The sequence below is a fragment of the Gavialis gangeticus genome, unplaced genomic scaffold (assembly GCF_001723915.1).
Source record: "Gavialis gangeticus isolate Ggan-Ray unplaced genomic scaffold, GavGan_comp1, whole genome shotgun sequence".
In the NCBI taxonomy this organism is placed as follows: Eukaryota; Metazoa; Chordata; order Crocodylia; family Gavialidae; genus Gavialis; species Gavialis gangeticus.
This window is the reverse complement of record NW_017728992.1, coordinates 165,349,440-165,362,571: the sequence shown is the minus strand read 5'-3', so window position 1 is coordinate 165,362,571 and position 13,132 is coordinate 165,349,440. Positions and strand designations below refer to the sequence as shown.

General features: G+C 40.2%; 1 protein-coding gene across 1 annotated transcript in view; it reads right to left on the bottom strand.

The window, feature by feature from the left end:
- Positions 1–13,132, bottom strand: part of RIMS2 (regulating synaptic membrane exocytosis 2) — a 1,108,253-nt gene that overhangs the window by 337,522 nt on the left and 757,599 nt on the right. Inside the window, exons 23-24 of the mRNA XM_019528053.1 lie at positions 5,905–6,084; positions 4,720–4,829 (exon numbers count right to left, since the gene is read on the bottom strand). Of these exons, the coding sequence (XP_019383598.1) occupies positions 4,720–4,829; positions 5,905–6,084 (290 nt within the window). The remainder of the gene's footprint in view (positions 1–4,719; positions 4,830–5,904; positions 6,085–13,132) is intronic.

Sequence of the window (13,132 nt, the reverse complement as noted above, 5' to 3'; positions counted from 1 at the left end):
ATGAAAACAGTGTAATTGTAAGACAAAAAAGAAAGATCTACGTTTCTTCTTTTAAACTGAATTTTTGCTTGAGATAAACCTAAAGAGTTGCTTTTTTATCAAAAATATGTAACTTGTCTGGATAGCTACATGCTATCTTCCTTTCCCCCCAGTTGGGCAACTTATTTCAGTGGGGCTCCTATAGGGATAATAAGCCACACTGATCAATATCAAAATTTATGCATGCGTCTATCTTTGTGCGTTCTGAATAGCCCTACTGATGTAAGCAAAGGTATCTACAATGGTTACAGGGTAAATGCAGGATGGTATTTTTCTAGAGGTCAGTACAGCCCTTAACGCAAATTTCCGAGCCTTGACTCTGCTTTATAGCACTTTCACAATAAATATAATGTTAAATAATAATCCATGGAATACCCATCCAGTTTCAGGCATTATTTTCTATTTTTCTTTAAACTTGTTCTCTTACCTCAATTTTCTGTTCAGTTATGTTAATTAAGTAACTTGCTGACTTTAGTTGATATTTAAGGTTCCACCAGTTTTAAGTTAAGTTGATGCAGATACCACCAGCCCCTTTTATACTTATAATTACAAATGCATACAATATTTTTGAGAATGCAATCTTCCTCTCCAGTCCAGTCACAAAGAATGACAATACAGAAAATGCACCTTTGCTGAGTCATTGGCAGAGCTTACTTACCACTCACTGTAATTTGTCAAGAGTGTGGCCTCTGAACAAGCAGTGACCACCCCAGAGAAGAACAGAATGAGCCAACCAACGGACATACTTGGTTCATGAATAGAATGTCAGCTACTCATGACATATAAAAGAAAACTATATAGAAGATTGAGTCTAAGATTCCATGGCTGAACATTATGAAATATGAATGATAGTTTATAAAATTAATACCTTAATATTTATTCTATGGATTTCTTTTAATATTATTACACTTTTCTTCACAAATTACAAAAAGAAAATATGCACAAAACTTATGGTGCTATAGGTTTAGCCATTCTGACTTGAACATGTAATCATACTTTGCTTGCATAGTAAAATCTGATATCTATGCATTTTACAGCTTTCTGGAAACCACATGTTATGAAAATCTACTTTGTAGCTTCCTGTACAGTAATCAAATAGCTCTTTAAGTTTTTATACCAACAATTTCACTTCTTATGTAACAACAGTACTTACCACATTTAGGAAATCTAGATTTCTCCTAAATACAGTATGTTACAAATACTTATCATGATTTTCATAGAGATGACTAGGAGCAGGGCTCCGTCATGTTAGGCACTGTACAAACATGAAACAAGAGACAATCACTGCCCCGAAGGACTTACAATCTAAACAGGTAAGACACACATAAGGTAGGGGAAAATAATAAAATGTATAAGCATAGTGATCAACGGCAACAAACGTTATGGCCAGGTACAGACATTGCACTTTTATCGGTCTAAGTTATTGAAAACCAGTCTAAACCCATAATAAAACAGAAGTTTGGTGCACATAGCCCGGTCTAAAAATGGCAGACCCTGGTCTAAAATAGACCTGGATTGATGTGCACTCAAACATGATCAATTTAGGTTAGACTGACCGGTGCCTCAAACTTCACTCCCAGTTCCCCTATCTATTCAAGTTAGGTCACTGTCCACTGGCTTCCTAGGCTCCTTTGCAGACACCTGCTGCCTCTGCCCCAGGAGGCATGCTAGTACTACCCTCACCCCAACACAAAGTACCCCCAGTGTATATGCAGACCTGACACTGAGCCCAGGAAAACCCCCATGAGTGGACGCGACCCCATGGAGCCTAACTGGGCTATTGGGTGCAGGCGAGCATCCCCCTCCTTCTGCCATGTCATCTTGCAGGCAGGTAGTGCAGTGGTGAGGGGATGGGTGGCAGGGGGGAGGAATTGCTTGCCCATGCCTAGCAGCCTCACAGATCTGCACCTGCTCGCAGGGGCTCTCCTGGACTTAGTGTCAGGTCTGTGTATACATCGTGGGGTGCTTTGTGACGGGGTTCATGCAGGGACACTAATGCCACCCTTCTCCCCTCCCCCGTGCTGCAGCCTCCAGCTGACAGATGCCTGTGGTTGATAGGCAATGCAGCAGGGGGAAGGGGAAATGTTCACCCATTCTCAGCAGTCAATCAGCAGTGGCCCGGCTGCTTGGCTGTGCCCAGTAGTCTCTGGCAGCCCAGGGAGCCTGCAGGGCCTGCTGGGAGATGTGCAGGAGTGCCCCCAACCTGCTGGCCTTAGCTAGTGCAGGCAGCCTGCATGCCCCCCCCACCAAAGGATGAATGTGCATTCTGTTCACTACTGATCTAGCCTATGCCACTTACAGAAAACAGTGTAACTTAAATTAATTGCACCTCAAGCTTTTTGAATGTCTGTACTTAGCCTATGTTAGTATATTGGATTATCTCCTGGCATGTCCAGATTACATTTAATATAAGCACTTACACAACACAAAACTCGATGCAGAAAAGTGCATAATAGGAAGATGATCCCAGAAAACACCGTTTTCTTTATTAATGAAATTCTAATTCCAAATTGATATAAGGACCATAAGCACTAAATAAAAAATCTGATGAGACAGGTACAGTAATACTACATATAAACCTTCAGTGACATAAACAAGGACTGCAATTGATATCTTTTAGTTCATCATGAAGGAACTTAGATGGGGTTAATACAATTGGTATTCATTTTTTTTTTATCACATATGCATTTGAGATTAATTCTCAAAGAAAAAAGAATAACTTTTTAAAACACATCTACTCTGATTCAAGAATTATTTACTTCTAGCACCAGTGGGTATGACAAAAAGCTCAGCAATTACTTTAGACAACAAAATAACGTTGTGTTGCTCTTTGCAGCACACAATAAGGCATCTTGTAAAAACTTACATCTATGCCTAACATCCTTACATATATGCATATCATTAAGCACACTGAGTCACCACACTGAAGTTAAAAGGATTACTCAAAGTGCTTAAATCTAAATATGTGCAGAAATTCTTGATCATGAAAGCAGCAATATAGATACTTAACCAAAGTGCTAATGCATCAGTTATTAAGGTCTTTAAGTGAGATCCTATTCCAGTATGTTCAATTCCTTGATGAAACCTTAACACACTCACTTTGAAACGCACCTTCATCTTAGCCCTTACACTAAGTCAGAAAAAACAAACAGTGAGGAGGAGAAGGAGCTTTCATATTAACATTTTTGGGGGGGACTCAAGCAGGGTAGAGTAGATTGCACTTTAGATACTTAGATGCCAAAGTGCCACTTAGGTGCCTAATGGGATTTGGCCTTTTACATTTAACATCATGTAGGTGAATTGTCAAGTTGCCTTCAATGAGACAACTAACAGAAGTAAACATACACATATGTAAATTTGTGCAGGATTAGGGGCTAATTTAATAGAATCTGGAGAGCTCCCTATTATAATATAGTACAGTATATCATAATATACCGTAACATATTACCCCGGATTCAGTAAGGTACGATTCCATGTATTTAAGTCCTCTCATATTTCAGTGCATCTACTCATGAGCTTAAAGTCAGGTATATATGTATCTTCTTGAGTCAGGACCATATCTAGGTATTGTTTTCTAAAGTAAAGTTGTAAGTTTTTAGGAGAAACCACTGTAAAATTTGTTTAATACAGAACTGAAAAAAGTGTGATTGGACAATTATCACAAAAATCCTTCTGCTGATCTAAAACAAGTCTATGCAACCAAGCAACATCAATTGCAGTTGGATTTATTTTTTGCTTATACAGTCTCCCAAAAAGACTTTCAAGCAGAAAACAAACCCTCCTTTATGTACAGACCTTCAAAAGGTTCTATCTCCTTGTCTCCATTGTCTAGGGAAAATAAAAATAAAACAAAAAAGGGAACCAAAGCACAGGGGTTAAAAACAACTGAAATTTTATAAAAGGTACAATATGCATCTTTGTACGAAAAAACCAGTGTATATGGTCATTGGTGGGTTTTGCAAAGCACATTTAAGTACTACAAATAGAAAAGATGAAAGCACATTTGATGGCAAAAAAAATGATTTCTACAACTTATAAGACTCTGCAATATTATTTTTCCCCCTAACTGAAATAAGGTTTTCACTGAAAATAAAAGCAATGACAGGTTCAGTCCAATGTGCAACACCAAATATCTTACTGACATTTTTTTAATTACCCTTTTTAGTTGTTCCTTATTGTTTCAAGAGGCATTACCATATTTGTGCATCTGATAATCACCCTGTGTTTTGGGTGATTTTTATTTACTGTGCACATGCTTTTTATTTATCAGCTAACACACATTGATCCTGACCCTGCAAAAGATTCTGCTATGCTGTTAACTTCCAGTATAGTGAGAATTTTATTAATAAAATGCTAAACAATATGTATAGGACTTTCTCTGGCTCATACTGAAATTAATAGAGTAGGAACAGGATTGAGTCAGTACATAGTACATTTTGGTCTCTGTTTATTGTGTTGCTTTGATGATATATATTAGCATCATTTAAGACAATAAGGGATAATGAAACAGACTAAAAGTATCAAATGACAATATAAAATACAAAACAACTGGCACTCCTGAAATGATCCAAAGAAGAATTTTAAGTTCTATTCCCTCAATAGTAAATCATAACCAAACCTTCCTTCATTTTTGAACTCCCCTAGCAATTCTGAAGTCCCATTAAATGAAAACACACTTACTTCTCTCCATTGTCCCTTTCGGTGGGAGCTGGGGTAACTGCCTGCCCCTTCGTCCTGCTACTGGAGTGCTTGATGGGCTTGTTTGGACAGACCCAGTTCGGGGATGTGACCTACAGGACACACATCAAAACAAACCATGGCCATTAAAAGCCACATTCATTGTTAGATACCCATGAGAGCTGATAAAAATAAGATTGTTTTTGGTGCGCTTGTGATACTGTAGTGAAACTGCTGTCTTTTTTCACACAAAGACCTAATTAAAAAGAGAAATTTCTGTTTGAAAAAAGCCAAAATAAAACTCAACATCAATAAGATAGATGTATATATAGCTAAATCTGCATATTGTCTTCATGTGAATATTCATGCATACATGAATATATTGCACACATATGAACAAAACCATCTATAAGCCAAATTGTAATATCTTTACTCAGTTTATACTCAGGTAAGCTCCTATTGAATAAACAATGAATTCCTTGAGCCTGACTAGGTAAAAGTGAAATAACAAAAATAGAGGCATGACATCAGGATTAGGGCCTGAATATAATTCACTTTCAGAAAACAAAAAAGCACATTTCATGGTACTCGAATAAGTTTAATTCAACCTCCTACTCAACCAAATTAACTCCATATATATATTTGTATAATCTTTACTTTTACTAATGTTAATTTACAGAAATTATTACATACTTCATCAATAAAAATACTCAAAACAGAAACAAAACAGACTATGGCACAGTAAAATGTAGTCAGAGAAAATGGTGGTTAACACAAAGTTAGTACAATCCATTTAAAGAAACTTTTTTTAAAAAAAATAGTTTCATTTAATGTTATGATGGTTGTTCCATAAGCGATGTCTAATGGACACAAACAATTTTTCGTTCTGTAAGAGAAGAATATGATAGTTATGAAGTGCTTTATGTGGGAAACCACCCAGGATTCCTGATAAATGAGAAGTCACAAAACAAATGTAGTTAAATACTGTTAGTAAACAAATTACAATGGCAGCCACACCATTATATCCACAGCTGAATATAAATAGTGTGTTGGCACTGACAAGGTTAGTATCTACTACTACTAGTGATCAGCCAAGGATGGAAGGCGATACCAATTAGCTACTGGGAAAATAAAATGGTGCGTTGGTGGGGCAGAAGGGGATTAGTCTGATTGATTTGTCTGTTTCACCTCGATAAGGCAGGTGAAGGAGGGGCTGATCTTCCAGTCATTAATGAAGGCATCGACCTCATGAGGTTTGAGTCAGGACGCTCTGTGGATCGGGAGCGGGAGTTGGTCCGCTCTAATACAGGACGTTGTTCTGTTGATCTGGATCTTTGATATGGCTGTCTATCTGCTGCTTCACAATTCCTGTAATGTTAGTCAAAAAGCATCTCAGTTGACCTTTAGCTTTTCTATTAGTTATAAAATATGCTGCATTATGGGTACTGGTTTGGAGAAAAATCATTGTTAAATACATTTTGAACAACTTTTCTGAGTTCGCTTCTTGATAACATACAGATTCAAACTATTGATAAATGGGCTGAAATGTTTTCAATGTCTCAATAATGATTATACATGCTATAGCCTGTTATTGTGCAATTTCTGGGTAAAAAAAGGTATTGTTTTCTTAATCAGTGCACCAATTCTCTAATAAAAATATAAATTTGCTTACAAATTAATCCTAGTTAAAGTTAATAAAATGCCTGATTCTGAATTCTCACTCACATGAGTAGCTCAGTAGCTCTTACAGACTACATCAACTTTAATAATACTACTTGCTTAAGCAAAGGTTTGCAGAATAAGGCCCACGGTAAATTATGACAACCTCAATACGTTCTAATTATAGTCTATTGATATCAGCTGTAATAGTTAACTTCAGCAAAAAGGTCATGTATATAGGCCATGAACAAAGGATGTCTTCATACAATTGAAGCAGTCAAATTTCTGACTGATGAAGCCGTGTACAGCCCAACTAGCACAGGGTGAGAATGCATTTATTTCTAACATTTGTGCTGTTAGAAATACTGTGGAATCATAGGCTATAAAATATTTGGCTCTTGGAATAGAACAGCAGAAAGTTTAGTTAACAAAAATACACTGATTCAAAGTAAACCTAAAGATTTTCTGTAAAATATTTTCCCTTCTTTTAACCTAAATTATGGCACCAACACAATGATGGAAGGAGGAAAAAATAGAGAATTGACACAAAGAGGATTGGCCAAAGTTAAAAGGAGGTTTAAAAACAAGTCATTCCATTAAGATACAGAATAAAATTGTTAGAAGGACTTAAGTTAACTTCTACTTAAATATTTACTTGGTTTCTGTAGCACATTTGTATTTTAAGAACAGCACTAGAAAGGATCTCCTGGATTATCTCAGGCACACTCATCATAAAATTCATACCATAAACTGACCATCACCACTTAATGTCATAATCTTACTTTGCAGTATTTCAAAAAAGCCAAATAGGAAAAGAGGAATAACTTGGATAACAGTACCCTTACAGAAAACTATCAATAAGAAATTTTTAAAAATGAATTTTATTCATTGATTAGGCCTATTCTGTTATAACTGGCACCCCTCCAGCAACAATGGAATTGCCACAGAATTGTACAGCATTAACCTAAGTGGAAATGGAATTTTTAAGCCACTACCTATAACTAAGTCCTATACTTTTCAATGAAATTAGTTAAGAAGAAGAAGGAGTCAATGGTGATTAAATGTAACAAAAAGCCAAATTTTAATTAGTATTAAAAGAGAGAGACCTACCAGAGGCAAACTCATTATGAAGAGTCTTATGTTATTAACAGCATTACATTTCTAAAAGACTGTACTGAGACAAAGCAAAGTTTTCTCTAGGGCTGAAAACTTAGCCACATGCTTTGATAAAAGAGTCATTAAAATGAATGTCTGTTCATGCCTTCCATGAGGTAGTAATTGGATTCCTAGAGAAGAAAATGAAATTCCCACAGACTCCTTCAGAATAATACTGACCACCAACAACCTATATCTACAGCTTCTAGCAAGCAAACACACTACAATAAGACACATAATGGTGATTATAAACTGAACACACTAAAAATCAAGGGAAAGGTACAACTAGCCTGGCACAAAACCACAAGGATTACCTCAATTCTTCTCCTGGCTCTATCAGTTCAGTTTCTGAATGGGAAGCTTGATCTGCCAAAACATCCATTGTCTCGCTTCTTTAACATTGTGGATAAACAAAGAAGTGTAACCTTAGCTTTGCAATAGATGTTACTTAGCTTAGATAACCATTTAAGAAGGTTTCAGTGTTACAAATGGTGAGAAAGGGAATCAGGCATCCATATGTTGATGAAGAAACAACTTTTCTTTGACCATAAAACAAATTCTAAGGAAAGAATTCCTCCCCAAACTTGAAATCTAAAGAAGTGCATGCCTAAGGGCCATGGGCACATGTGGAAAAAGAGAGCAAGCCCAGGAAACTCTGCCTGAGTTCTCTCTCTTTCTAATCCGTTTGTCTTCCACACTGGGGCCAGGCACATTCCCTCCAGTGCACTTCCTCAAGTGGGAAAATGATTGCACTGTGGGTGAAGAATAGCCAACAGAAGGAGGGGGGTGAAGTCACACTGTGTAATGTAGGAATTGTCAAAGTTTTCTCCTTCCCACTGGCCAGTCAGAGGGACTGGGGAGCTGATTCATCCTGAGCACCAATCCACTAACTGAAACTGATTAGCCTGTATTCCTCCTCATGCACAATTCACTGAAATGCTTGCCCAGGAGTCTTGGGTCTCTTGATCTGCCTTACTGCCCTTTCCTCAGTCTCTTTAACTGTCATTTAAGTGCTGTGTTTTTAGGATTCTGTGGGTCAGATTGCTTGGTTTTTGTGTCAAGAAATGTTTTTTGTCAGTTGATGCCAAAATTGGCTGAGGCTTTTTTTGGTTCTTCCTCACAGCATCAATTACACACAGCTAGATTAATATGTGAAGGATAGGGTCAGATTTAACTGACCTTTAATGCAACTAAATAAGACCAAGGCAGAAAATAAGCATCTAAATCACGAAGAGTAATCTAAAATGACCCGACTCTCTACTTGCCTCAAAACAACCTCACAAAATCCTCCTAAAAATCGCTTAGGCTAAGGACAGAAATTACACATAAACTGATATAAGTCATTAGAAACCAGTTCAAATCTGTAACACAACAGAAATTTAATGCACATAAACTTCTTTCAAAATGGCTAAAACTAGTTTAAGATAAACGTTGATGGATATAGTATCAGACTTAACTGATTTAAGTTAAATCTGTTTATTGAACTTCTGTCCCAGATCCCCTCCAAGTTCAAGTTAACTCACAGTCTCCCAGCATCCCAAGATGCTTTGCACCTCCCCCACAAACCATCCCTCACAGGGTGGACAGGCTAACCCTGGGCCAAACTGTATGCTCCAGCCAAGACGGAAGGCATGCTCTAGCTTCCCTAATACTGGCTTCTAGTCTGGGTCACCGCAGGCATGTGGCTGCATTTCTAGAATCAAAAGTGAATGTCTGTTCACCTGCTTATTGGTTCAATTTATGCACCTTATACTAATCTGTGAAGTTTGAATTGATTCAGCCTCAGGCTTTCTGACTGTCTGTACTTAGCCTTAGGCACACAGATTCTTATGGCACTTCCACTTTATCCTGCAAAGACCTCTCTGCACCTAGACTTCAGCTATGGTGCATGCTCAAAAGCAATTCAGATCAAGCACTAGGTACACAAAAAGTAGTGCTGGGAGGCACGTAAACTCTGCTTGAGTCCTTAGTTCCTTAGACCATGTGAAGATCATGACAGATGATGCTAAGTGACTGCTTGATACTGAACACATTATACAAAACACAGTCCCTACAGCAGAAGGTGGTGCTGGTGCCCACATACTATTCAATAGCATGATGGAAAAAACCCTTGCCTAGGACATAAGATAACTGGGTTCTAGTCCCTCTATACTTTGACAGTGTCCAAAACTACATCTCCCATTTACTGTGCCCTAGGTGCCATTCCTCCAAAAAGACTGGTTGTGGAGCTACGGCTACTCTACGTCCGGTGAAGCTGGCCAAAAGGACAGCCAAAAGTAAAGAGTCATGAAAGCAAAAGAAGAGCAAGTGAGAGGAAGTGTGGCAACAATACTGCCATTAAACAGTGCTAAATATCTACCCCAGCACCTGACAGAGGGTGCGCCTACACATGCATTTACTCCAGCCTAAATTTACTGAGCAGTAAGCTACTGCAAAGTAAGGGGTTTTAGGTAGGTGTTTACACATGCAGGGATTAGGGAGAAGATTTCCTCTCAGATGTCTGCAGTCCTGCAACGGCCCCCTGCTGTTACCAGCAGAAACTAGTCCAGCGGCTAGCAGAGAGCAGTGGGCCAGGAGACAGCTATCTCCTGGCCCTGGAAGGCTACCTGATGCTGGGGCAAGGACAATGTCCACCTGCCCCAACAAAAGGGAGCTCCTGGCCCTGGCTTCCCAATCAGGGGTATGGGGATTGGAAAGAGCTGCAGGGGTGGGGCAGGTCCCAGCCCCCGTCCCAATATGCCAGTGAGGCAGCTAGCAGCTAGCTCACTGCTAGCTGGCCCACCAACAGATTGGTGCAGGGGGCTGTCACCTACCCCACTCCTGAAGCTCTCTTCAAGCCCCGTACCTTGATCACTCAATTGGGGCATGGGGCTGGGACCTGCCCCTGCCTGGGACAGTTCCTGGCCAACCCCAGGCTGCACAAGGAAGTCAGTATGTGCAGCCTGGAGCTCACTGGGGATTTCCTGAAACAGTCCCCAACCACCTCCAGGCTGCATGTGCTTCCCTGTGCAGCTTGGGGCTTGCTGGGAACTGTCCCAGGCAGGGGCGGGTCCCAGCCAGCTCCAGACTGGGCAGAGAACTGTCCCTGTGCAGGGAGCTCCCAGCCCCTGCTCCACGATCACAACTGCGATCGCGGAGTGGGGGCTAGGATCAAGCTCCTAGCTTCTTCCTAGCCCCAGCTCCATGACTGCAAAGTAGTGAACAGGGACTGGAAGATCCCTGCTGCTAGGGCAGTGGGACATTTTTCCTACCCAGGCATGCAGGGTGAGGGCTGGGCAGCTTGTTCCCCACCTAGCTCCCCTACCTCCACCAGCAGGGAGCTCCCAGTGCTGGTTCCACAGTCATGGGGCTTGGGCTAGGAGACCCTTATCTCCCAGCAGCAGCTCCATGACTGTGGGACCGCTGCTGGGAGATGCTTATCTCCCATCCTGAGCTCCATGGTCATGGGGCTCAGACTGGGAGAGAAGGGTCTCCCAGCCTGAGACCCGAGGCCATGGAGCTCAGGCTAGGAGATATGCATCTCCCAGCAGCGGGCCGCTGTCATGGAGTTGCTTCTGGGAGATAAGGGTCTCCCATGCCCCCACTCCCCAATCATTATGGCGACACAGGAGCTGGGAGATAAGGTTCATGATCTGTGATCAGGGGGCTAGGAGCTACCTGATGCCAGGGCAGGAGGACATAAGCCCTACCTGGGCTCCTGTGACAGAGTCTGCCCTGGCAGCAGGCAACTCCCATGGGCAGAGAACTATCTCCCACCCCCTAGTGGACAGCTGACGGGGAGCAGATTTTTCCTGGTCAGGTGTTTACATGAGCTCTACAGCGCCATTATTAATGCCGAGTAAATTTGCTACTTGCATTTGCACATAGCAAATTTACTCAGTATTAGGGAAATTTACTGTGAAGTAAGCATGTGTACATGTAGATGTACATGCTTACTTTGCAGTAAACTATGCTAATGTGAAGTTAAGCATCTCATGTAGAAGTGTCCAGAAGTGACTTAATTGATTCTGGTTTAGAATGCAGCCCACTCGAAGCACTGCATTGTGTTTCATAGTGCTACTGCTGATGATGGTAGCTTAGCACCAAAACATGACCTAAATTACTTAACATATGTCTATACAGGCATTCAGCCCTTACCGTAGCCCTTACTTGACATACATCTATGTTAAGCTCATTTTCCTCAGCAGTTCTTTCTGCCCCCAGAAGTTTCCTAAGCAGCAGTTGCTGAAGCTGACCTTTCCCCTAGCTGGGTCTTTCCTGAAACGTGTTCAGCAGTCACCTACCTAAGCAAGAAGATACATGGGGAATCCACCAGTTTCTTCTAAGCCTCTCTTCTTGTCTCTACTTCCCCGAATAACATTGAAGCACAGAAGAAGAGACCAATAATTGGTATAATTCCTAAAAAGACACTATCTTCAGGGTTTTTTTCCTTTATGGTGGAGCTCTTCTCAGGAATCACTCCACTCACTATTTCCTTTTAATGTGTGTAGAACAATAAGACAATATAGATAAAAGTGGGACAGCTTATGCAGCTCATATTGTGAGATGACAAACCCAAGACTTGTCCTAAATATTGATAGAGACTTACTTATAGGAGGAAAAGTCCTGCTTTTAAATTACTTTCAGTGTGATTTTTGCTCCCAAATTAATTAACTGCTGCTGAAAATCTCACTCAAAATGTAATCCTAAATTACCAGGTAGGAACTCTAAAAGCCATTCCACTGGTTAAAAATTCAACGTATCCAAAACCCATGGAGTTACTTAAAGTGATTTGAAACTCCTTTGCATTGCCAGCAACATTTTTGCAAATGTTTTTATTTATAAAACTAATGACATATCGGTGTGGCCTCCCACTCCTTCATTTAGTATTATCTACTTCACCATCCATCATCCAAAGGAGAGATGAAGTAGACAAAAGGGGTGGGGGCGTAGCTCTCTATGTCAAGGAGAGCTACATGTCCCTGCTAGCTGACACTGGCTACCAGGGTGGATGGCTGGAGACCCTCTGGGTTAAAATCCGTGGGGAACATGGAACAGGGGACATGATGGTGGGAGTCTACTACAGACCTCCCACCCAAAGTCAAGAACTTGACCAGGAGTTTGCCAAGGAATTGGCTGAAGCCGCATGCTCCAGGTCCATGGTTGTCATGGGAAACTTCAACTACCCAGACATCTCATGGGAAGAGTGGTCAGCTAAATTCTGTGTCTCAGAACATTGTAAGCCACCATACAGAGCAACTCTGTGGCTAGTCTAAGTAAAAAATAAACACTTCAAATAAATACTAAAAACTAGAATGACCAAGATGCTACATAGAGAGTCCCATGATACCATTTTTTCCAAAATTATTTATATTAATATCTAATCCAAGGGGCTATAATGACTTTTGTTAACTACTAATTTATCTATATTTCTTCATGCTCATAACCTGGGATTTCCCAAAGTTAGTATTTTTCTCAGTGCAGAAAGTTGCTCTCTCTCATTTATTCAGGATTAACATTACTTAAGAAAGAATATTTACCATATAAATGAATGGTATTTATCAAAGCCTATTCACACAGAAAGTCCTATGGGAGGTAAACACTGCACAAAAGTAAGCCGTTA